At 43.0% G+C, this 27,251-nt stretch overlaps 1 protein-coding gene across 3 annotated transcripts in view; it reads right to left on the reverse strand.

Moving 5' to 3' along the window:
* RNGTT (RNA guanylyltransferase and 5'-phosphatase) overlaps positions 1–27,251 on the reverse strand; it is a 444,976-nt gene that overhangs the window by 297,871 nt on the left and 119,854 nt on the right. For all 3 annotated transcript variants that reach the window (XM_084622100.1, XM_084622102.1, XM_084622101.1), the window contains exon 9: positions 19,768–19,903. In XM_084622100.1, coding sequence (XP_084478226.1) covers positions 19,768–19,903 — 136 coding nt within the window. The remainder of the gene's footprint in view (positions 1–19,767; positions 19,904–27,251) is intronic.

Raw genomic sequence — 27,251 nt, forward strand, 5'->3', positions numbered from 1 at the left:
TACTTCCTGTGAACCAGGAGGATGGCTAGGAGTAAGTATGCATCTTAAATTGAGAGCCATGAACTGGTCTTGAGCCTAAAGAGATTGACTGATGAAATATTACCATCCTGAACCTGAGGTGTCATATATATTTGTTTAGTGTCCTCAGGTCTAGAATAGGACTAAGACCCCCTTTTCTTCTACAGTATAAGGGAAGCACAGGAAGTAAAACCATCTTTCCCATACTCATACAGAACCTATTTTATGATTCCTAGGTGAAGCAATGAAGCCACTTCTTGTAATAGATTTTCATGAGAAGAGTCCCCAGAGTGGGTCAGAGAAGGAGGGTGAGTAGGGTACAGAAGCAAAGGGATAACCATCGGTGACTATGTCCAACTCCCTTTTGTCCACAGTGATATCAGACCAAGCCCAATAAAATGGGCCAAGGCTGCTTCCAAAGGTAGTTGCTTGTTCCTGATGTGGCTCTTAAGTTCCTGTCTGGCTGATGGGGGTGGAGTGTGTGACAGAGGAGGCAAAGTGTACATATGCTGGTACTGCGATTATTTCCATTGTTGGTAGTCTGCCCTAGGAGCAATGACATGACCGTTGCCTCTGTTGGGGCTGACATTTATAGGGCCTTCCTGTATGAGGCATATAAATCTCCAAGTATCTCTCAGTGTGGCCCTGCAGTTCATTAGGTAGTAGAGCACTTCCTCAGTCCTAAAACTGAAGTGCTCCATCCTCCTGAATAGGAAGGTATGGATGGTATCTCATACCTCTCTTAGTATCCCCAAGCCTAATAGCCATGAGGTCCATCTCATGGTCACGGCAGTGGCCATCAACCATGTAGCAGTGGCTACCTGCCAAGCTGTCCTCTCAACCATCTGGCCGCCTTTCACAATTTCCTTCATCTTGTCTCTAGCATCCTGAGGTAGTCTGGACTGAAGGTCTTTTCCATGTCAGAAAATTATACGTGGCAAATAATGTCTCACATAGTTCGCCCCAGAGTTGCAGGGAGGCAAACAAGTAGGCTTTGTGCCCAAGAAAATCCAGCTAAATTTTGCAGGTTCTTCTCTTTCGGTGTACCTTTCAATTACTTAGATTTTTCTGTAACACTGACTACTAACGATCCCAGGTTTCAATGAGAGTAACAGTGGTCAACATTTTTCAGGGGCATCTGATAATGCTTCTCCACCTTTTTGGATGTGAGCTGAATAGTGGCTGGACTTTGCCAGAGACCTTTGGCTGGCTCAAGAATGACCTCACTGATGGGGAGAGCAATCTTGGCAGGAGCTGATATAGTCCGGATGTCAAGGAGTTCAATCATAGAATCATAGAATAACAGAGTTGGAAGGGACCTCTGGAGGCCATATAGTCCAACCCCCTGCCCAGAGCAGGACCAGTCCCAACTAAATCATCCCAGCCAGGGCTTTGTCAAGCCTGACCTTAAAAACTTCTAAGGAAGGGGATTCCACCACCTCCCTAGGTAACGCATTCCAGTGTTTCACCACCCTCCTAGTGAAAAAGTTTTTCCCTAATATCCAACCTATATCTCCCCCACTGCAACTTGAGACCATTACTCCTTGTCCTGTCATCTGCTATCACTGAGAATAGTCTAGATCCATCCTCTTTGGAAGCCCCTTTCAGGTAGTTAAAAGCAGCTATCAAATCCCCCCTCATTCTTCTCTTCCGTAGACTAAACAATCCCAGTTCCCTCAGCCTCTCCTCATAAGTCATGTGTTCCAGACCCCTAATCATTTCTGTTGCCCTTCGCTGGACTCTCTCCAATTTATCCACATCCTTCTTGTAGTGTGGGGCCCAAAACTGGACACAGTACTCCAGATGAGGCCTCACCAATATCGAAGAGAGGGGAACGATCACGTCCCTCTATCTGCTGGCAATGCCCCTACTTATACATCCCAAAATGCCATTGGCCTTCTTCGCAACAAAGGCACACTGTTGACTCATATCCAGCTTCTCGTCCACTGTCACCCCTAGGTCCTTCTTTGCAGAACTGCTGCCTAGCCATTCGGTCCCTAGTCTGTAGCGGTGCATTGGATTCTTCCGTCCTAAATGCAGGACTCTGCACTTGTCTTTGTTGAACCTCATCAGATTTCTTTTGGCCCAATCCTCTAATTTGTCTAGGGCCCTCTGTATCCTATCCCTACCCTCCAGCGTATCTACCACTCTTCCCAGTTTAGTGTCATCCGCAAACTTGCTGAGGGTGCAATCCACACCATCCTCCAGATCATTTATGAAGATATTGAACAAAACCGGCCCCAGGACCGACCCTTGGGGCACTCCGCTAGATACCGGCTGCCAACTAGACATGGAGCCATTGATCACTACCCGTTGAGCCCCACAATCTAGCCAACTTTCTACCCACCTTGTAGTGCATCCATCCAGCCAATACTACTTTAACTTGCTGACAAGAATACTGTGGGAGACCATGTCCAAAGCTTTGCTAAAGTCAAGGAATAACACGTCCATTGCTTTCCCTTCATCCACAGAACCAGTTATCTCATCACAGAAGGCAATTAGATTAGTCAGGCATGACTTTCCCTTGGTGAATCCATGCTGACTGTTCCTGATCACTTTCCTCTCCTCTAAGTGCTTCAGAATTGATTCCTTGAGGACATGCTCCATGATTTTTCCGGGGACTGAGGTGAGGCTGACCGGCCTGTAGTTCCCACGATCCTCCTCCTTCCCTTTTTTAAAGATTGGCACTACATTAGCCTTTATTAGAGTTTATGAGATCTCTCCTATATAACCATCATTTCTATACCCAAGGCCTCCACAGTGTGCATGAGCAGATCCTGGAAGGCCTTAAAATTGTCAACTGTCAGGGCAGGGGCTGGTTCAAATGCCTCATTGAGTGAAAATAATTCTTTTGGTGGAGACTGGAGTTGCTGCTGTTCTGGCCCTAGCTCTTGGCCTCTGACTCCAGTGTTAGTGTACTAGGTAGTGATGCCACAAGGGAACCTGATCTCCTCTTTCTGAATGTGCAAGAAGGAGACCTGCTACAGTACAGAGGGATCAGTGGTCCCCACTAGTGCAAATATGGCCAGGGTGGTATGGGTACTGGCCAAGTTGCAGCTGATCAGCCCATTGTCACTCACACCTGTGCAGGATTGGTGCCCTGTGAGGTGGGCTTCTTCTATCAGCTCTGAGGTCACTTCCAAAGGTAGTGGAGAGGCATCCCTGCTGGACATAGAAGAGAATACATAGTCTGGTCACAATGACATGGAGTTATATATTCTCTGAATGGTGGTGCCAAGGAGTGATGTCTTGGCTCCAGTCTCAGCATTATACAAGTATCAATGTTCCCAGAAGGAATCCCGACAGTTCTTTGTGGGTATACCTTGGGCCGCTAATTGGTGTCTGTGCCAGTACCATAACCAGCAATATCAGCTCACTTAATCTCACTCCTTTGGCAAAGGACTTGGATGCCTCTTTCCCCCCTCTACCGGGTGGTGCCTCTGTTTGGAGTCATGTTTGCTCTCCGCTTGGCTTCGGCTATGAGTTGAGGCACTAGCTCTGATGACTTTGCCTATGCTGAGGGAGCCAGGTTGGTCAGAGTAAGCTGTGTTGAAAGCCCCAGTGCCAAAGTATTCAGCACCTATGTGACTGGTGCCAATTTCAACCAAGTTTTCTTTCCCTGCCTTCCTCTCAGTAGACCCTCAGAGTATGGTAGCTACTCAGTGGGGCACTTGCTAACACCGCTGAGTTCCTTTAGAGGTGGATGTCTCCTTCTGGATCTGAGTTAACATGCATAGGTTGCTTGAGCGAGAGTATTAGCTACATGTCCCTCAACTTATGAATCTCAGATGAGGAAGATTTATTCACCAAATACTTCTCAGGGATACAACTGTCCCTGAAAGAAAAACAGACATCAGTTATGCCCAACGGCCAGAGGACTGAGCATTGCAAGTTGGGCAAGAATTAAACCTTGGGGGTTTACAGCCACCACAGCAGCTGACACTAAGCGCCTCTCCCCATTATACAGGCATACCTTGTAGACTTGGGGAGGGGAGGGAGGGAGGTAGGGAGAGAAGACATCCAAATGAAAGTTAATGATGTAAAAGAGATGAAGGATTTCTACGAAATAAATAAAATATAAATGGATAAACAAATAGTTTAGAAATTCAGCTCAAAGAGAGTAGCATGTTGTACACTCACCAGGTTCCATCTCCCGGCCAGGGGTGCTAAGAGGGAACAGAGTGAGGGTCATGGTTACAGCACTGTCATTCATAGTGGCAACTCAGTCATTCATAATGACTATGGGAAACAGAAAGGGAAAGAGTGAGAATGATTCTATAGGCCAGTTAGGGCACCCACCTAAACTTCAAGTCCTTGTTGCAATGACTTTATTTATAAAAAGTGGAACAGCTCCAATAGAAGAGACTCTCAAACAGTCATACCACAATATTCCATAGTCCAGTAGTTTGGATAAGATGTGGGAAACTAATTTCTAATTACTTTTCCTCATTAGGTAGAGGGAGAAATTGAAGTAGGGTCTTCTATATCCTGTGTGAATTCCATAACCAATGCGATAAAGGTTATAAGGAAGGTCTCCTCCTCTTTCTCCTTCCCTCAGCCCCATCTGTTTTGTGAATCTAGTCCTCCTTTGCTTTTGTCAAAATGCCCAAAATCAAAAGAAAAAATTTTGAGATGACTTAAACAAAAATGTTTCATTTTGAGCCAACTCAAAATTTTGACTTTTCAATTTCCCAAAATTTAGTTTTCACTTCAACCTGAAACAAATTTTTTTTTGCTTGTTTTCAGTTTTTTTGAAATTACCAGTGAATTAAAAATCCATTATTCACCCTGCTCATAGGGTAACACTTCATTCACGACGTCACACAGGAGCACAAAGAGGCACAGGGCATATGCATGTGCAGCTCTAATAGACACTGAATTCAAAAAATAATTTGATCTTGTATATGTGGTGCTCATGTGCACCTATAGTGGGATCCATACCGACACAGTACTGTACAAGAAAAAAGACTTGAAACATATTTTGCTTCTTAATGATAGATAACAATATTTTGCTGCTTAATGATTTGAAAATGTAAATCAAGACAAATCTGATCCCTATGGTTAAAACTTATCACTGATTTTTCTAAAAAAAAAAAATCACTTGTTACTCACAGCTCCCTCCAGAAGAAGAAAGGGGAGAGTTCATGTACCAGCAATGCGGACACAGGTAGGCAACCGTTTTCATGTTCTCTCCACAGCTACTAATGCGGACAGTGGACTAGATGATACATCTGAGGGAATGGAGCAAAAAGGAGACTCCGCCAATTGGAAGGCATGAGATGTACTGTCTTAGGGAAAGGAGTCCCACGACCACTGCTCCCAAGAGAAGGAGGTGCGTGGTGGTGGTTGGGGACTCCCTCCTCAGGGGGACTCCGACATCTATCTGCCGCCCCGACCGGGAAAACCGAGAAGTCTGCTGCTTGCCAGGAGCTAGGATTCACGATGTGACAGAGAGACTGCCGAGACTTATCAAGCCCTCGGATCACTACCCCTTCCTACTTCTCCACATGGGCACCAATGATACTGCCAAGAATGACCTTGAGCAGATCACTGCAGACTACGTGGCTCTGGGAAGAAGGATAAAGGAGTTTGAGGCGCAAATGGTGCTCTCGTCCATCCTCCCTGTGTAAGGAAAAGGCCCGGGTAGAGACCGTTGAATCGTGGAAGTCAATGACTGGATATGCAGGTGGCGTCGGAGAGAAAGCTTTGGATTCTTTGACCATGGGATGGTGTTCCAAGAAGGAGGAGTGCTAGGCAGAGAGAGGCTCCACCTAATGAAGAGAGGGAAGAGCATCTTCGCAAGCAGGCTGGCTAACCTAGTAAGGAGGGCTTTAAACAAGGTTCACTGGGGGAAGGAGACCAAAGCCCTGAGGTAAGTGGCGAAGTGGGATACCAAGAGGAAGCACGAGCAAGAGAGCGCAAGAGCGGAGGGCTCCTGCCTCATACTGAGAAAGAGGGACGATCAGCGAGTTATCTTAAGTGCCTATACACAAACGCAAGAAGTCTGGGAAATAAGCAGGGAGAACTGGAAGTCCTGGCACAGTCAAGGAAATATTATGTGATTGGAATAACAGAGACTTGGTGGGATAACTCACATGACTGGAGTACTGTCATGGATAGAAATAAACTGTTCAGGAAGGACAGGGAGGGCAGAAAATGTGGAGGAGTGGCACTGTATGTAAGAGAGCAGTATGACTGTGCAGAGCTCCGGTATGAAACTGCAGAAAAACCTGAGAGTCTCTGGATTAAGTTTAGAAGTGTGAGCAACAATGGTGATGTCATGGTGGGAGTCTGCTATAGACCACCAGACCAGAGGGATGAGATGGACAAGGCTTTCTTCTGGCGACAAATGGATGTTACTGGATCGGCCCTGGTTCTCATGGGAGACTTCAATCACCCTGATATTGGCTGGGAGAGCAATACAGCGGTGCACAGACAATCCAGGAAGTTTTTGGAAAGTGTAGGGGACAATTTCCTGGTGCAAGTGCTGGAGGAACCAACTAGGGGCAGAGCTCTTCTTGACCTGCTGCTCCCAAACCAGGAAGAATTACTAGGGGAAGCAAAAGTCGATGGGAACCTGGGAGGCAGTGACCATGAGATGGTCAAGTTCAGGATCCTGACACAAGGAAGAAAGGAGAGCAGCAGAATACAGACCCTGGACTTCAGAAAAGCAGACTTTGTCTCCCTCAGGGAACTGATGGGCAGGATCCCCTGGGAGAACAACATGAGGGGGGAAGGAGTCCAGGAGAGCTGGCTGTATTTTAAAGAATCCTTATTGAGGCTGCAGGAACAAACCATCCCGATGTGTAGAAAAAATAGTAAATATGGCAGGCGACCGGATAGGCTTAAGAGTGAAATCCTTGCTGGTCTTAAACACAAAAAAGAAGCTTACAAGAAGTGGAAGCTTGGACAAATGACCAGGGAGGAGTATAAAGATATTGCTCAGGCATGCAGGAGTGAAATCAGGAAGGCCAAATCACACTTGAAGTTGCAGCTAGCAAGAGATGTTAAGAGTGATGAGAAGGGTTTCTTCAGGTATGTTAGCAACAAGAAGAAAGTCAAGGAAAGTGTGGGCCCCGTACTGAATGAGGGAGGCAACCTAGTGATAGAGGATGTGGAAAAAGCTAATGTACTCAATGCTTTTTTTGCCTCTGTCTTCACAAACAAGGTCAGCTCCCAGACTACTGCACTGGGCAGCACAGCATGGGGAGGAGGTGACCAGCCCTCTGTGGAGAAAAAAGTGGTTCAGGACTATTTAGAAAAGCTGGACAAGCACAAGTCCATGGGGCTGGATGCGCTGCATCCGAGGGTGCTAAAGGAGTTGGCGGATGTGATTGCAGAGCCATTGGCCATTATCTTTAAAATCTCATGGCGATCAGGAGGAGGTCTCAGATAACTGGAAAAAGGCTAATGTAGTGCCCATCTTTAAAAAAGGGAAGGAGGAGGATCCGGGGAACTACAGGCCAGTCAGCATCACCTCAGTCCCTGGAAAAATCATGGAGCAGATCCTCAAGGAATCAATTTTGAAGCACTTAGAGGAGAGGAAAGTGATCAGAAACAGTCAGCATGGATTCACCAAGGGCAAGTCATGCCTGACTAATCTAATTGCCTTCTATGATGAGATAACTGGCTCTGTGGATGAGGGGAAAAAGCAGTGGATGTGTTATTCCCTGACTTTAGTAAACCTTTTGACACGGTCTCCCACAGTATTCTTTCCAGCAAGTTAAATAAGTATGGGCTGGATGAATGGACCATAAGGTGAATAGAAAGCTGGCTAGATGGTCGGGCTGACGGGTAGTGATCAATGGCTCCATGTCTAGTTGGCAGTCAGTGTCAAGCGGAGTGCCCCAAGGTCAGTCCTGGGGCCAGTTTTGTTCAATATCTTCATTAATGATCTGGAGGAGGGCGTGGACTGTACTCTCAGCAAAGTTTGCAGATGACACTAAAGTGGGAGGAGAGGTACGTACGCTGGAGGGTAGGGATAGGATACAGAGGGCCCTAGACAAATTATAGGATTGGGCCAAAAGAGATCTGATGAGGTTCAACAAAGACAAGTGCAGAGTCCTGCACTTAGGACGGAAGAATCCCATGCACTGCTACAGACTAGGGAGCAGTTCTGCAGAAAAGGACCTAGGGGTTACAGTGGACGAGAAAATGCATAGGAGTCAACAGTGTGCCTTTGTTGCCAAGAAGGATAATGGCATTTTGGGCTGTATAAGCAGATCAAGGGATGTGATCATTCCCCTCTAGTTGACATTGGTGAGGTCTCATCTGGAGTACTGTGTCCAGTTTTGGGCCCTACACTACAAGGATGTGGAAAAATTGGAAAGAGTCCAGCGGAGGGCAACAAAAATGATTAGGGGACTGGAACACATAACTTATGAGGAGAGGCTGAGGGAACTGGAATTGTTTAGTCTGCGGAAGGGAAGAATGAGGGGGGATTTGATAGCTGCTTTCAACTACCTGAAAGGGGGTCCCAAAGAGGATGGATCTAGACTCTTCTCAGTGGTAGCAGGTGACAGAACAAGGAGTAATAGTCTCAAGTTGCAGTGGGGGAGATATAGGTTGGATATTAGGAAAAACTTTTTCACTAGGAGGGTGGTGAAACACTGAAATGGGTTACCTAGAGAGGTGGTGGAATCTCCTTCCTGTGAGGTTTTTAAGGCCCTGCTTGACAAAGCCCTGGCTGGGATGATTTAGTTGGGGATTGATTCTGCTTTGAGCAGGGGGTTGGACTAAATGATCTCCTGAGGTCCCTTCTAACCCTGATATTCTAGGATTCCCCTCATGGACCATGAGCTGGCCTTTTGAAATCAAGAGAAAACACAATGAAAGGGCCCTTGATTTTTAGGAAGATACAAATAAGATTCTAGCTGCAAGGAGCAGTGCCAGCCAGGCTACAGCTGATGGCTCAAGGCCTGCTATAAGTTCATTAACAGTTAGATGCCTGCAGATAACCCGCCTGGGTCAGCAGCATAAGACGCAGTTTACTCTAGTGCACCAGACAATGGCCAGAACTATAGGAATAATCCCACACCTCTGACACTGACTCTTTATATGGCCTTAAATACATCATTCAAAATTTTCAAACTTGAGCTCCAAAAGTTAGGCACCTAAATACAGAAATGCTCAGTATCTCTGAAAATCAGGCCACTCTTATTTAGATACCTAACTTCATATACCCATGTTTGAAAATACTGGCTTTAACCTTTCTGTGCCTCAGTTTACACATCTTTAAAATTAAGACAATACTTCCCTCATAGGGTAATTGTGGTAGGTGTTTAATGTTTGTGAAGCTCTATAGGTGTCCTAACACTCACCAAAATGCACAGAGAATCCCAGTTGATTTGAACAACTGTCCCTGGCAAAAGAATTCTTGGGACTTACTTACATTCACTACAAAATGTCATCATGATGGAATATGACTGAAGCGCCAAGTTAGCTAACATGAAGCTGAACACAAATGACTGGTCAATACAGACGAGGGCAAATTGTGTTATACCTCACATCAAATACTAATGATTAAACTCTCGGCCAAGATGATTTACTGAAACACTGTACTGCCTCTATAAGCTGTATTTGGGGGAAAAAAACGCAAGCACTCTCTCATATTGGAGATCCAATGTACGAAACTACTCAACTCTTTGAAGCCGAGATTACTATTGATGAAGAACCAGATAACTAATCTACTAGGATATTCTCCAAAATCTGGTGGAATTTCTGCAAGGTAGAAATGAAGGGCATTTATTTTAAAATTTTCTATTCTTTTTTACCCACTTTTAAAATAATATCTAGTATTGCAAGACATGACACAAAGAGGGTCAAACATCTATAAAGTAGAAATGTTAATAGCATATTTAAGATTCCTCTCTAATCATAAAGTTACTAAATTCACTCTTCCAGTTTGCTTTCCACCTCCTATATTAGCAGGATGTATTTTCTTTTAAATTCAGAATGAAAATATGATTAGTAACTAATCTTTTCTATAAAAGAAAAATGTTCTTCCTAGTCCATTTCTCTCTCTTTCCCTATTTTGTCAGTCTACGCTTTCTCTTTTCTTTCCTCCTGGCATGTTATATCTGTTCACAACTATTTTAGCAGAATGCCGAAGAACTTCCTCTTCTTTCAAATGCTGTTAAATTCATGTATTAAAAAAATCAGTTCCATTTGGACCACCTCTTTCTACATCAAGACCAATAAGTAAGAATTATTTAATTTTGCAATTACAGAGTTAACTTCAACAGCTCTTCAGCACTAATTAGCAACAATCTGTTAAAACAAGACTTTCATCTCAGAGATTAAAAAAAACAACCGAATATACGTGCCGTGTAAGAATAGTAGTGGAAAAAAATCCATCTAGCACCAGCATTAAATAACAAACCACCTACTAGACTGAACTATTGTGATGCTTAAATATGAAACTGAAATTCCATTTTCAAAGACACACAAAGTAATTTATCAGAATGTGCAATACATTTCATAAGAAGCTTTCATTACCCTTCATTGATCATACTCATTTAGAAATTTGAATTATGAAAAAGGATTTATGTTACGGAAAGTTTTAATTTTATTTCATGGTACTTCAGCCAACCAAGCCTTTTTAATTTCATTCCATTTTGCTTTTCACTTTATGAAAAAAATTGAAAAAGGATCCTGTCTTATGAATAATTTCATACCAATAAACTGAGCTACTAAAATGTATTACAATACAAAAAGTTTTACAAAACTACAAAACATGTAAAGTCATAATCCAGAATGTCGTAAAATAACATGCAGAACCTGAAATAAGCAGTGACTGATTGGGAGTTCCTTCCAAGTTAGCTTATTGTTGGGAAAGGACTTCCCTTAACCCTTTCTCCTTTTTACCACAAACTTGGGAACTATTAGTCTCATCCTGAAGCACCAGACCAGGCACCTTTAACACCACCAGCCCCAAACACGAATGAATATCAATGCATAGAAGTCCTTGCCCCACCAGTCCACACACTTGTATTGAAAGACCAGCTCCTCCCATGTCCAGCAGCCCCTAATTGTTAGCTCTTGTGAAATGCACAAAGAGGAGAGATTCCCCACATCCTCCCAAATATATCAATTCTAACTGGCCCTTTCAATTACTTCCCTGAAAAGCTTAATACCACAGCATACTAATAGCAAACAGCTTAGATGGCATCCCCTGCCCCAGAATGTTCACTGTACTCTTATATACCCAAGACTGAACAGCCTGTGACAAAATACTCCTAGTCAGTCATGATAAATGTCTGTGTTTCTAATGGTTTCCTGTCAAAGTTCTCAGGAAAACTCTGCAATTCCTACTGATGTACCCTTGTTAATTCAATGGCAGAAGGAATGCATGGGCCACATCCCACTTAATGGGTGAGCTTGGACAATACCAGCCAGCCCCACAGAGTTATCATTTGAAGTTATGTCCAATGACATTCTGCCTGTAGTGAGGCAGAGTGGCCTCCCTCCAAGCCAGAGAGCAAGAGACCACTACAATTCCCCTCGTAGGCAGAGTCTAACGAGCCCCATCCCCTGCGGCGGAAGCAGAAGAGTGTGGAAGAAAGTATAAAAGGTGGGCCCTGCAGCTCAGCTGGGCCAGAGCCAGGGGAGGAGGCAAATGTACCCTGCCCACTGCAAAACTCCAGAGCTGAACCTGCACTGTACAGTGCCCCACCCCACACAGGACACCAACCCTGGAGTATAGTTGCCAGGACTGCCACCAACCATGTATCCCAAGGAAACCGAAGTTCCTTGGACTACATAGCCTATCCCCAGACTCTGGTACAGGGTGGATTTCATTTAAATCATGATTTACATCACTGGTCAGGAAGACTCTATTTAATCATAGTTTTCCACATAAAAGTGCTTTTTCTTGTTGGTTGTTATCTTAATACATATTCTTCACAACTCAGAGATAGATGTAGGTTTCATTTTTAGAAGGTACACACTATACATTTTTAAACAGTGATTTATTTTGAAAACTTTTCAGATTCATTTTCTGATATAGCTGTAAAACTAATGATTGTTTGGTTCTTTCATTTACCAAAGGTAATTGAAGCAGATATTTATGAAGTCACTGGGAGGTGAACTATCTCCAATTCAACAGGTTAATCATTAATGTTCGGAGGACCTTCTTGCCATGCTGTATTAGGAGGAGAACATCACCAGACAGACATCTTGGAGAGCTATACTCCACCAAAGAAGTTTTTTTGTTATTTCCCGGGGCGGTATGAAGCCACTGTAGCACAGCATGGTCGGTTTACAGGTGGAAACGCCATCCCCAAAACGTATGGGCATAGCTTTTCCAGAACGTAGACAATGGCGTAACATTCTTTTTCATGGACTGATCAGTTGCTTTCCCTCTCAAACAGCTTCTTGCTGAGAAACACTACATGATGGAATTCTTGATAAGGTCCTTCCTTCATTAAAACTGCTCCCACACCACGTTCGGATGCATCTGTGGTTACTAGGAACGGTTTGTCAAAGTCTGGGGCCCTTAGCACAGGGTCAGACATGAGTGTCGCTTTAAGCTGGTTAAAGGCCTTCTGACACTCTTCAGTCCACTGAATGGCATTTGGCTGTTTCTTTTTGGTTAGGTCTGTCAGTGGGGCGGCAATTTGGCTGTAGTGCGGTACAAATCGCCTGTAATATCTGGCCAAGCCTAAGAAGGATTGAACCTGTTTCTTTGATTTTGGGACAGGCCACTTTTGGATAGCATCCACTTTGGCCTGTAGGGGGTTGATAGTTCCTTGACCCACCTGCTGTCCAAGGTAAGTCACTCTGTTTAGGCCTATTTGACACTTCTTAGCCTTAACAGTTAGTCCTGCCTCCCTTATGCACTCGAAGACTTTTTGTAGATGTTCCAAGCATTCTGCCCAGGAATCCGAAAATATGGCCACTTCGTCAAGGTAAGCAACTGCATATTCTCCCAATCCTGCTAAGAGATCATCTACAAGTCTTTGGAAGGTGGTGGGTGCATTCCGCAGCCCAAAAGGGAGTACATTAAATTCATAAAGCCCGACGTGTGGCAAAGGCTGACCTTTCCTTGGCGGATTCATCTAGTGGTACCTGCCAGTACCCCTTGGTTAAGTCCAAAGTAGAGATGAACTGGGCCCGTCCCAGTTTCTCTAATAGTTCATTTGAGCGTGGCATTGGATAGTTGTCTGGGCGAGTTACAGCATTTAGCTTACGGTAGTCCATGAAAAAACGTATCTCCCCATCTGGTTTGGGAACTAGAACCACTGGAGATGCCCATGCACTGCCAGAGGGGCGGATTACACCCATCTGTACCATATCCTGGATCTCCCGTTCTATAGCAGTTTTAGCTTGAGGAGACACCCGGTAAGGTTGGACTTTAATTGGTTGATCTTCAGGAATTTTATGGAGAGTGCACAGTCTCTCAAAGGTGAGAAAATATTCAGCAATATCACTGGATTCATCATACTGTGGACATAGTCGCTCCCATTTGTGGATTGTTGGGGAAGGATTGTTATCCAGTAGATTCCACTCAGCCTTTGCCTTCTCCATCTCCAGTGCATGCTTCCTCTCTTTTTCCTTCTCCACCTCAGCATGCTTCCTCTCTTTTTCCTTTTCCTCCATTTCTTTTTCCCTTGCCTCCATAGCTCTCCTGTGGGCAGCCTCCCTTTCCTCCTCAGCATGCTTCCATTCTTTTTCCTTTGTCTCCACAGCTCTCCTGTGGGCAGCCTCTTTGGCTGCTTCTGCTTTGGGCTCTGTCATGTTTGCCTCTCTGTTTTTAACTAACTTTACAACCGAGAGTTAGAAATAAAACAAACAAAAAACTTGGCTTGTAAAATTTTGCTGTGCTGTAACCGAATACCTATGTTCTCTGACAGTGATTGTCAGCCTACAGAAAAATCCTTAAAAAAAACCCTAACACCTTTGTCTCCAGGCAAATAGACAGAAAACCCATCTAGTTGCTCTTAGGTAAAAAAAAAAAAAAAAAAAACTTCTTCAGGTCTGTGAAGACTTGTGAATTTCCTGCAGGAGGCTAACTAACCTGCCTGTAGATAGAGAAAACTCCAGCTCATAAAAGACAATTCCCTTTTGTCTCTGCTCTGGCCCCCAAGCAGAGACAAAAAAACCCCTAACTGCTTTCAGCTGAAAACCTGCTTTCCAGCAGCCCAAAGGGAAAAAAAATTCCTTTTTAAAATCTGTGCTTCTTGTTCAAAAAATCTCAAATTGATCTCAAGATGATTTCAAGTTAATCCTACCACTCTGCCACCATGTCAAGGTTCCTTCCCCACTCTGAACTCTAGGGTACAGATGTGGGGACCTGCATGAAAAACCCCCTAAGCTTATTTTTATCAGCTTAGGTTAAAACTTCCCCAAGGTACAAACTATTTTACCTTTTGCCCTTGGACTTTATTGCTGTCACTACCAAGCGTCTAATAAATATATAACAGGGAAAGAAGCCGCTTGGCAACATCTCCCTCCCCCCCCCCAACCCTCCCAAACCCTACACCCCCTTTCCTGGGGAAGGCTTGATAAAAATCCTCACCAATTTGCATAGGTGAACACAGACCCAAACCCTTGGATCTTAAGAACAATGAAAAAGCAATCAGGTTCTTAAAAGAAGAATTTTAATTGAAGAAAAAGTAAAAGAATCACCTCTGTAAAATCAGGATGGTAAATACCTTATAGGGTAATCAGATTCAAAACAGAGAATCCCTCTAGGCAAAACCTTAAGTTACAAAAAGGCATAAAAACAGGAATATACATTCCATTCAGCACAACTTATTTTATCAGCCATTTAAACAAAACAGAATCTAACGCATATCTAGCTAGATTACTTACTAAATTCTAAGACTCCATTACTTTTCTGTTCCTGGCAAAAGCATCACACAGACAGTGAGAACCTTTGTTTCTCCCCCCCCTCCAGCTTTGAAAATATCTTGTCTCCTCATTGGTCATTTTGGTCAGGTGCCAGCGAGGTTATCCTAGCTTCTTAACCCTTTACAGATGAAAGGGTTTTTCCTCTGGCCAGGAGGTATTTTCCCTTTATATTTATGACAATTGCCCAACAACAGCCTCCCACATGCTATCATTCAGCATCTCTGACTTGCAGTTCATCAGTACAGACAACTTCTTGTCCTCCCTGACCACCCTTCCATTGATACGGTTTTTTTTTACTCTCTCAATGTTTCATATCCTACACTCAACTGTTTTGTGCCCCTAAATACCATTGCAAGGTCCACCCTTCCAACCCCAGCCCGGGCTCATCTTCAACATCTGCTTCTCCTATTCCTGTTCTTGCACTGCAGTGTCTCTGGCAGATATCTTGTGATCAGGCTGACTTCCTCCATTACATATTTGTTCTCCTGTCCTCCTTCCGTTCTGCTGTCTCCCTAGCTGAACAAGTCAACTCCAACTTAACTGAATCCTAAGACCACAGTTTCAGCCACCTTTTCACCACCTTAGACTCACTCCTCAAAACCTTTTCCTTCTGTCCACAATTCACACTCTGCACAGGACCTTGTAGATTTTTCCAGAACAAAATTGACAGAATATGACATAACCCCTTCCACTCCCTCAACTCTCCTTCTTCCCGTCACAGATGCAGACATTTATCATTTGCTTTTCCCTCCTCAAATCCCACTGCCTGTCTCAGTGACCCCATCCCATCTCCTGAGCTCTCTGGGGCTAGATAATAAAAGCATGCTTTAGATTCACCCACCTTAAAAAACAAAAACCAATGCCCTAGACCCCACTTTCGACTCCAATCATCACCATATCTCCATTCTCCCTTTTCTCTCTAAGATCATTGAATGCACTATCTACAATCACTGTAGAGTTCCTCTCCTCCAGTTCCATCCTAGACCCTCTCCAATCAGGCTTCCATGCCTTACACTCAACTGAAATAGCTCTCGCCAAAGTCTCTAACAACCTCATTTTAGGCAAAGTTCAGAACCAGTACTTCATCCTCAGCTTCCTTCAACACTGTCATCCAGGCTCCTCTTCTTGAAATCTGATCTACCCATGACCTCTGTGATTCTTTCCTCCTACTAATACTCTTCTTCCTTCAGCGTGTCCTTTGGCACGTCTCATTCCCCCATCCAACTTTTTGTAGGGGCACCACAGGACTGTGTCCTTCTCCCCCTTCTCTTCTCCCTTTATAACTTATGTCTGGCTACTCTCATCTGAAAACACAAATAAAACTACCATTTCTATGCTGATAACTTACAGATCTACCTGTACTTTAACCTGTCTCCTCCTTTCGAAACAAAAATCTGCAACTGACTTTCCATCATCTCCTCATGGATGTCTACCTGTCAGCTCAAGCTCAACATGGCTAAAACAGAGCTCTTAATCTTCCCCTCCAAATCTTCTCTGCTACCTCTTTTTTCTATCATTGAAATCACCACCCTCCTGCCTATCACTCAGACCTGTAAACTAGGCATCATCTTTGTGACAAAGTGCGGTTTTCCCCCTTGTTATGCTGCATGTGAGTCTTACTGTCCTGTATTAATACTGTGTGCCTCAGTTTCCTTGTGTACTGTACCAATGCCTCGGTGATGGGAATAAGGGAGTGTGACTTTTGCGGAGACCCATAGGGGCAGATGAAGCTGCCCAGCTGCCTGAACGTAAGCTATGGCTGATGCCCTTCATAACTTGAGAAGCAGGAGGGGGAATGAGATCAGGTGACATTTTGCCTGGGAAGCAGATAAAACCCGGGGAGGAGCAATGGGTGTGTCAGAGGCCAAGCAATGGGGTCCAGCTCAGTCTGCTGTGGGTGACTTGAAGAGGGGGGAGTCTAGGGTGTCTGACCCACGGTTCCCCCAAGATGCATGTGGCTGAAAGTCATTGATTTCTGTGCTAACAAGTTCTGTTCTACGCTGTGTACCTGTCAACTAAAAAAACTTCCATTTTACACTCTGGCTGAGTCACGGCTGACTGCAGAGTTGGGGTGTAGGGCCCTTTGGCTTCCCCAGGAGCCCCGCTCAGATGGACTTGCTGCAAGAAGTGCACGATGAATGGGTGTGCTGAATTCTCTGAGGTCAGATCTAGAAAGACTGAAGCCGTATAGGCTTCTTGCCCTGGCAACAGTGTGCCATGCTACCTCTCATGCTTGGGGGGACACCCTCTGTAAACATTCACAAAACTAATCATATTCCACCTTCAAACTCTCCTTAAAGTTCTCCTTTTCTACGATACCTACAAAAAACTTGACAACAGTTATGCTGCTGTTGTGCTGAGATCACTGCCTAACATGCTGACCAATACGGTCTCATTGTCTCCTTGTACTTGTCATCTGTCTTTATCCATTTGTCATCTCTTTTTTTAAACTCTTTGGGGCAGGTATTGGCTTTTTGTTCTGTGTCCATACAATGCCTCTCCCAGTGGAGTTCCTGGCCTATGACTAGCACCTAGGAGGCTATACAGTAATACAAACAACATCAGAGAGTCTATGCATCCCCATAACTACACATTAAATTGTATACGACACTTATATTTTAATAAGACTAGACATTGCTTAGTCTACCTTTCACATACAAGGTATTCATAGGTCCTGAAAGCAGACAGCCAATTGTCTGTAGCTCTGGTCACTCCAGTTTTTATGGAGGTGTCAGGGTTTCATGCTGCACAACATCCATGGGTAACAATAAGAACAGTTCTATATATAGGAGAGTGACGCCATCCACAAATTCACCCATCTACATCTTCATTTTGATAGCATTCTCATTGGCATAGCTGTCTGAAAACATCCCTGCTGGCTGGGAAAGTCACTGTACCATTAAGCTCTTTCAGGGTCCATAAGCTGCAGCCAATCTTTGTCCACTGCCATTCACCCACTGCCCACACAGTCACTGTGGTCACCATTTTTCTGGAGTCTCTGCAGCTGCGCTGGAGCCACTCACTCAGGCTGCCCATTGTCAGTGTAATTCAGAGATTTCTTTTGGTGGCATGCCAAGGAAGTTTTCAAGACAAAATCTGACACTTGGGTAAGTGACAGGAGACCCACTATTGGTGCAAACCTAACTGTGAGATCCCTGAGGAAGCATGAGGTAACTGTGGCATTCTGAGTTTGGGGTTACTACCTCTGTGGATAAGGACAGAAAGGTAGGAGGGCTAGTCCATTCAATGGGAGAAAGTAAGGAATGCTGAGCAATATAACCACTTCTGGTTCCCTACTCAGCCATTTGTTTTAGAAAGATACTCAGCACGTCACCAGAAAAACTGTCTGAACTATGCTGACAATACACAGCCTTACTGAGTGGCTACAGAACAGCTGCAGAAACTTCAATAAAATGGCAACCATAAGCACTATGTGAGTTATGGATGAGTGACAGTGAACAAAGACTGGTTGCAGTTTTTGAGCCTTGAGAGAGCCTTACTTCTCTTAAGCTTCCAGGGAAAGGAGTGGAAGGACAAAAAGAGCAGCTGTATGGCGTACCAGGGGTCCCAATTACCTCCAGCGATTTATAGATTCCTTGGCTGCAGCAGTTCCCACCTTTACAAAGGTACACAACCCTCCTGCAACAGCCTCTGGTCCGAGAGCTCCTCAGCTGTGTACTTGTGTTTTCCTGGTGCTCCCTGCTTTCTGCTCTGCAAGGGGGTGCAGGAGCTTTGTCTCTGTAGTTAGATGCCTGCTGCTCTGCCTCCCACTGCTGCTCATAGGGCACAGAGCTCCTTTAAACAACCCCCTCTCAAGATGACAGCTTGGTTTGTGACCTTCTTTAGGTGTAGTAGCTCATTAAGGAGAGGGAAGAGAATGATTCCTAAATGTGGCAAGCCCAAAGGATGGTACATACAGACCACAACAGGAGGGAGCACAAGCACCAGGAGGCAGAGGAAGTGGAAATGGCAGCGGCAGCAGTAGCAGAGTCTTCTTTTCAAGAAAAAATCCAGGGGGCAAAAGGCAGAACCCCCTACCTTTGGTCACCCTGACAGTTGTAAGAGCAGACCCATGAGGTAGGCTTCCAGGTGACAGTCAATGATGTCACTATCATTCCCCTCTCCTTGGGCATATTCCAACCCTCCCAGGACCTGCTAGCCAATGCAGCCATTTTCTCCCCAAAAAGAGAAGTGAAGAGGAGTTGCTCTCTCCTCACCTCTCTCCTCTTAACAACTCTGGCAAGCAATATTCAGTTTAAAAGACTGGACTGAATTACTGAACAATTACAGGTATTTTATAAACTCAACTTCCAGATAATCTGTCAGTTTAAAAACTTCAACAAGTGCTGAAAATTTACATGAACTTAAATGGGCCTGATAGTTTGGCAATATTTTAGTCAGAGATAAATAGACAAACTTTAACACAGAGGGTGAAAACGGCACATAAACCACAAGACAATAATTAAAATTAGCTGAAAAATGAAGGTGGAAGAACAAACAACAAAGGGCTCCTTTCAACATGAGTTCATTTAAAGGTTAGCAAGCGAGTCCTGAAAAAGATGTAGAAGATAATTCAATTCACTTGCAATGTTTCCAACGTCGAAGGAGACAGATGTAAAGATTCACGTCATGTTTTATTCCTTTTTGCTTTCCACCTCCTCTTTTTCAGAGGCTGCCATTCAACACCTTGATTTCAGCCCCTGCTGAGCGTCAGTATTGCTACTCTATGGATGGACTGGTAAGAAATGATGTATGGAAAATGTGATCATCACTCTCTACTAGATATTGAATACATTACTCTTGTGATTCTAACATTCACTATCCCCCAGGACTGCAGATCTGGCTTACTTGCTGAACACAGAAGAATAGCATTGTAATAAACATTATGCACCTTACCCCATCCAACAGAGTATTTGTTAAATGTGTGCGAAGATCTTTACGAAATGGAAACTCCAGGTTAGATACATGAAACACTGAGTTATCTCTGTCAATCATATAAACTTCATTCTTGCCATCAATCATCATCATATACCTGCAACGAAAACATTAAAGATGACATTATACTTTGAACTATCTCCTCTAAATTTATAACAGATATGTTAATTGTAACTGCCTTATTAGTTTAATCAAATGTACTCAACAGAATGAAGCTATAAAAATGCATTAAAATGGGAAGTTTTATAGGTAATCATATAATGATCATTACTTTAGAAAAGTGCCTTTTTATCCTCAAATAACTACAGAGATATTTCAATACCTAACATTTAGCTTATATAGGTTAAAGTCATAAATAAGCAATTTTTATCTATAAAGATGACTGACTGTTGAACAGATATTACAACACAACAGAGGTCTGGGGCCTATAAGTATGAAACTTTGTGACTCAAACAAAAACCAGAAAAAAAAATGGTTATCTTATCAGATGGCTGTAAAAACTCTGGACCAGATCCCCAGCCAGTGTAAATTGGCATAGCTCCATTGACATTAAGAGAACTATGCTATATACAACAGCTACTGTTCTGGTCCATTATTTATTATTTGCATTGCAGTAACACACAAAATCCCAGTCAGTATTGGGGCCCCTTTATGGCAAGCACTGTAACAAAAGCAGTCAGAGACAGTACCCCCCCCCCGAAGTACTTAAACCTGCGGGGTGGGGGAAGGGAGTGCTTACTATCTTGAGAAATTAGTTTTGTGATTGCAGCTCAACTGCAAGTGCTTAAATCCTCTACCGTTAATGTATTAGTTCTGATAGACTACCCTAGAGCACTAAATATTGTATTCTATGGTACAAATGGCAGATTCCTTAACTTAGAGGGACATGTACAGATCTTCTTTTAGTAACTGTTCCTTCAGTCTATATTCCAGTTACTTTCACAGCAAGCCATATGGAAAAACCTTATCAGTATAAAACCTTTTGCGATTTCAACCATCCACGTCAAATTAACATTTAAAATGAAAGTTTTAAAGAGATTCAAATGAGCTTTCGTATTTGGAAAATTTTCAACTCTATTGAACTTAGACACGCCTTCATAAAACCTCAATATTTTTCATAATTCAAGATTCCTGGTTCTCAAGGGACAAGTCATCCTCCAGTAGCCTTTCCTAAAAGTCACTAGCCCTAGTAAACAGCTGCAAGCCACACCCAGAGGACCTCTGCTGTCAGAAGGACAAAGCAAGTAATAAGCATCTCCAAAGAACCCTTTTCCCAGACAGTTTAAGATGACACAGAAGCAGTCTCTTCCAAAGATTCTGCCCTAAAGTCTTGCAGGGGAAACGCACAGCTTCATATGTAGTTTATGTAAATCTTTTCTTTCAATATTTTGAATACAAGAAACTATTACAGTTTAGCATAACTAGCATTCTGTGCTCAAGAGACCACGATTTGGAGGGGCTGTTTCAGGTCTGTACTGAGTTGCAATGGCACAGAGCTGTGTGAGGAAATGCTTTAAATTGTTACCAAGAGCTATACAGAGCACTGAAACTTTTATTTCTTTATACATATGAAAACCGCTGCACACGCCCACCTAGTGCTATGAGCACTCATTTCATAAATTAAATTTCACAATACAGTGTAAAGGACTGCTCTTCCCATCTCAACATACATGAATATTCACCAGCTAATAAGAAGATTAAAAACAGACCCTCCAGTCCTCAGCCCACTCACTCACCATTACTGGAGGATAAAGATGGGATTTGCAGCATGCCAAGAAAACAAATTGTGACAACAGCAGACTGAGTTAGAGGAGCAAGTTCCAAAATAGAGAATCTCTTTCAGCCCTGGTCTACACTAGGACTTTAGGTCGAATTTAGCAGCGTTAAATCAATGTAAACCTGCACCCGTCCACACGATGAAGCCCTTTATTTCAACTTAAAGGGCTCTTAAAATCGATTTATTTACTCCACCCCTGACAAGTGGATTAGCGCTTAAATCGGCCTTGCTGGGTCGAATTTGGGGTACTGTGGACACAATTCGACGGTATTGGCCTCCGGGAGCTATCCCAGAGTGCTCCATTGTGACTGCTCTGGACAGCACTCTCAACTCAGATGCACAATTGTTTGCCGTTGCTCTGACGTAGGGAGGGGTGACTGACGACACGGCTTACAGGGTTGGCTTACAGGGAGCTAAAATCAACAAAGGGGGTGGCTTTACATCAAGAAGTATTTCAGGCAGGACTTCACGGAGGGTTTCAATAAGAAATGGTGCACCTAAGTTATTGTTCTTATTGGAACAAGGAGGTTAGTCTGGCCTCTGATTGATACATGGCTAGATTTACCTCGCTGCACCTTTTCTGTGAGTGACTGCAGTGTGACCTAGAGGAATGAGTCCCCTAGACGGGGGGCGGGGGGGATTTGCAAATGAGTATAAAACAAATCTGGTCTATTTCTTGTTTTGATACACTCCACCTATCTTTTAGATCTTTGGCTGGCAGCAGACGGTGCAGAAGGACTACATGCCATCCACATCTCATGGCTGCTCGGCAGAAGATGGTACAATAGGACTGCTAGCCATTCTCATCTCTTGCCTGCCCGGCAGAAGATGGTGCAAGAGGACTGCTAGCAATCCGTATCACCTGCCTGCTCACCATAAGACGGTTCAATAGGACTGACTGCAGGACTAAAGAGAATGACTTGATCAAGTCACTCCAAATTTAGTCCCTGCGCCCATGTCTGCCCAGGCGCTCCTGATCGACCTCACACAGGCAACCAGGAGCACCTCGGACATGACGATGACGGCTACCGGTCCTATTGCACCGTCTGCTGCCACAAGGCAATGGGTTGCTGCTGCTGTGTAGCAATGCAGTACCGCATCTGCCAGCACCCAGGAGACATACGGTGACAGTGAGCTGAGCGGGCTCCATGCTTGCCGTGGTATGGCATCTGCACAGGTAACTCAGGAAAAAAGGCACGAAACGATTGTCCGCCCTTGCTTTCACGGGGGGAGGGAGGGAGGGAACGGGGGCCTGACGATATGTACCCAGAACCACCCGCGACAATGTTTTAGCCCCATCAGGCATTCGGATCTCAACCCAGAATTCCAACGGGCAGCGGAGACTGCAGGAACTGTGGGATAGCTACCCACAGTGCAACGCTCCAGAAGTTGACTCTAGCCTCCGTACTGTGGAAGCACTCCGCCGAGTTAATGCACTTAATGCACTTAGAGCATTTTCTGTGGGGACACACAGAATATATAAAACCGATTTCTAAAAAAACGACTTCTATAAATTCGACCTAATTTCATAGTGTAGACATACCCTCAGTGTGGGGCTGGCCAGCACCTCCCTCCTTCTCAAAACAAAAAAGCTCCAGTTTGAGCACCTCCACTAATTGCAGCTTCAACCAGTGTGGTACACAGAAGTAACATCTCAGGTAATGAGATTCCAAACCATTTACAGGTTTATAGGTTAACTCCACTACTGAATTCTAGAAACTTTTTGGAAGCTAATGCAGGCCCTGGAGCACTGACTAAATGGTATTCTGTGCTAGCTTCACTTTCCAAATGGCTTCAAGGAGTAGCCCCATGTAAAGGGCATTACAGTAATCTAATACTTAGTCAACAGAAGCCAAGTCCAACATGGCTGAGGGCAGAGATGAATGTCATCAGAGTACTGAATACTCCAACACCGCAGTCCATGTGTCTCCTCCTCTGCCCATTTTGTGGTCTCAATATATGTTGAACAGGACTCGTGATACTACTAGCTTCTTTAAGAGCTACTGGTATCCTTTCCCATCCTCACTCTTGATAGGGAAACACTGAAAATTTCAACCAACAATGGACTTACCCAATGGCCTGCACCAACCACTAAGTACCACGGTCCAACTCACTGATTTACCACAAAGCCAGAACCCCCAGAAACTTAATAAGCCATACTGACTTAAATTTAATCAGAGACGATTTCATGTTTGCCTCTGAGACGCTGTTGTGTTTCCATGACAGTATACCATTCAGAATGAATCTTGGCTGTTATGATTGCAAAGTAAAATGAAATTTCTTCACAGTGAAAACACCCAAGGATTTACCATGTTGTCAATCACTCAGAAGAGTTGGGTTATGGAAGACTGCACAGAAAATGTAGTAGTGGTGAAGAACTTTTGGGGCTTTTTGTGCCTCCCAGATATGGCATGTAATCTTAAACAAACAAACAAAAAGTCACAGTTGTTCAGACTTAACTTAATAAGACTCCCCTCAGCATTTAATCTGTTAAAGATCATTTGCGCACTGTAGTGACCTATGGAGACAAATCCAGCAGACTATTTAGGAGCCATTATATTCATAGTGGAAGACAAAGATTACTATAAAATTCTACCAAGTGTTCAGATAGAAGAACCCATTTATCCCACAAGAATGTCTAGAAGACCACTAGTTCCCTCAAGCTCCAAGACTGGAACATCAAGATAGATCCATCAGGTTTGAAGTTGAGGCACACCTACCAAAGGAGACAATAGTCAATCTACCCCTGTAACCTTGGTGCCTGACTCAAACACCAAATCACTTTCTTTCAGATATAGAACTAGGAATACGAAGATTAGTGTTTTAATCAGATATTGTGATCACATTCATATAAAAGTGATTCTAGGCCCATTTTAGATTTGCATTGTAGCCATTCTAGATGGATGGATGAAAGAAAACGACTACAGCCAAGCGATTATAATGAACAGCAAGGAAACTGTGAATGCAAAATTGGCTACTTTGTTTTAAACTCACTAATAAACAGAGGTTTCCTAACTGTTGTCGATGGACTGCTCATGGTCCACAGGTAACTGGCAGGTCACATGGTGCTGGCTCACCTTGATCCTGGCTGCAAAATTGCATTAAGACAATTAAAAATACATTAAATACTTTCCTAAAATTACTTTTCCATGTAAGCAATTGCTGTAGTTGCCACAAGGATATTACATGACCACAAGTAGGATAGGTGGTTCATCCAAACATGAATAGGAGAGGAGGTGGTCTACTTCTACTATGATTTCTATTAAGATGTAGTTCACACTAAGAAAAAGTTTGAGAACCCTTGCACTAAAACCTTCAACTAAAGATACTTAAAAGGAAAATGATTTAAATGAAAAATAAAAAAGTGACTCAAAATGTAGGAACACTGTTTAAGAGATGCCATGTCCATTAAAAGAAAGTTAATTAGATGTAGAGATTCCCAGACTTGGCAGAATTTGAATTTTCTTTTTTAACTTCTGTGGATGATATTTATGTTTATTTTAAACACTTTTTTCTGATGTTGATGGATTTAAATTTTCACAGTTGTGGACAATTATGGATGGTCAGACAATTATTTAATTATTGAAAAAGTTAAAGCTTTATAATCTTTTAAAACACAACATGTGAACATCACGTTAAAATATATAAAGTATATAGCCTTAAATCAAACTAATAAGTTCTCAAGCAGCATTTTTCTTAATCAAAATTTACAGATAGGCAGAGTATCATAGGAAATATTTTCATTGGTTTGTGAATGTAAGGTGAAATACCCTTATCGACATTTACCGATAAAAATCTAATTCTTCCAAGACTACCCATATAACTTTCATAGATGCTAAAGCCAGAAGGGACCACTATATTCTGACCTCCAGCATAACACAGGTCATCAATCTTTCCCAATACAATTTCTGCTTGAATTGGAGCACATATTTCAGAAAAATACCCAATCTTGATTTAAAAATTGCCAGTGAGGGAGAATTCGCTAGTTCCATTGGTTAATTACCCTCTCCGTTAAAAATGTCGACCTTACATCCAGTCTGAATTTGTCTAGCTACAACTTCTAGCCATTTGGATCTTGTTATACCTTTTGTCTGCTAGACTGAAGAGCCCATTATCAAATATTTGTTCCCCATGTAGGTACTTATAGAGCGTGATCAATTCTCCTCTTAACCTTTTCTCTGTTAAGCTAAGCAGATTGTGTTCCTTGAGCCTATCCCTATAAGGCATGTTTTCCAATCCTACAATCAACATTCTTCTTGCAGTACGGACACCAGAATTGGACACCATATTCCAATAGTGAGTATATCAGTGTCAAATGCAGAGGTAATATAACCTTCCTAATCCTACTCGAGAGTCCCCTGTTTATGCATCCAAGCATCATTTAACACACACACACACATATATATACATATATACATATATATATATATATATATATATATATATATATATATAGTGGTGTGTGTGTATATACACACAATATATAGACAGAGAGAGAGAGCGCGCACGCCCATGTAATCAAAAAACCTGAGGTCATCCTTATTAATAATGTATTTTCATCAAAAAGGATTTTTTGCCATCTTTCCCATAAGAGAATTAGTGCAACACTTTAAAAAAGTTAAATTAAATTGGTTGGCACATAAAATGATAGACTACAGAGCATGGGGGAAATCAAACATATGTTCTGCTTAATGTGTTTATATGTCTGTGACAGTCTGTATTTTTATGTCCACCCCTATTTCAAGACAATGATAAATGTTGTACAAACTATGCTTTCTAAGGTATCATTTGAAAACTCATGTTTTACTGATCTTTATTGTCCTGGTAAAATATGTGTGGCAACACTGTATATAAAGTTATAAGATTCTACTGTGTGGAATTTGAGGAAGCAGCCACAAACCAGTTCCTCAGAGACAAAAGGCAAACTGACACAATGAAATCAAATGGATCATCACCTGGTTAGATGGCCATTGTTTGGCAGGAAAAAGGGTGAGAGAGAGAAATTTACATATTGGCAAAGAAACAGCTGGAAATTTCCATCCCCACAGACTTCCTGTATCCTGAACCCCAGCTGGAGAGGATTCTCAAAAAGGAAAAGGTATAAGAATGGGGAACAGATGCACCAAGGTAGTCTTCCCTTCCTCACTACCCACAGCAGCCACAACACCTGAGGAACAAAGAAACAGCTTTGGACTGAGGGAAGAATCCTGTCTGAAAGGAATTCAGCCAGTAAGACTGATGAAGAAGCATGTAGTGAGAGAGACTTTTGATCTGAATTAATTTAGTTAAATTAGGTATTTGTTGCGTTTTACCTGTTATTTCTTTGTAACCAATTCTGACTTTTATGCCTCATTACTTGTAATCAGTTAAAATCTATCTTTTGGTCATTAATTAACTTGTTTTATTCTTTTATCTAAACCAGTGTGCTTGTATTGAAGTGTTTGGGAAACTCCATTTGAGTTAACAGGATTTGTGCATATCATTTTCTATTAATAAAATGATGGACTTTTTATGAGCTTGTGTTGTCCAAGAGAGGGCTGGGTAGAAAAAGACGCACATTTCTAGGGGAAAATCTGCTGTTGCAAAGTTTGCAGACGATACAAAATTACTCAAGAAAATTAAGTCCAAAGCTGACTGCAAACAGTTACAAAGAGATCACACTAAACAG

Source organism: Lepidochelys olivacea (assembly GCF_965140295.1).
Source record: "Lepidochelys olivacea isolate rLepOli2 genome assembly, chromosome: 3".
NCBI lineage: Eukaryota > Metazoa > Chordata > Testudines > Cheloniidae > Lepidochelys > Lepidochelys olivacea.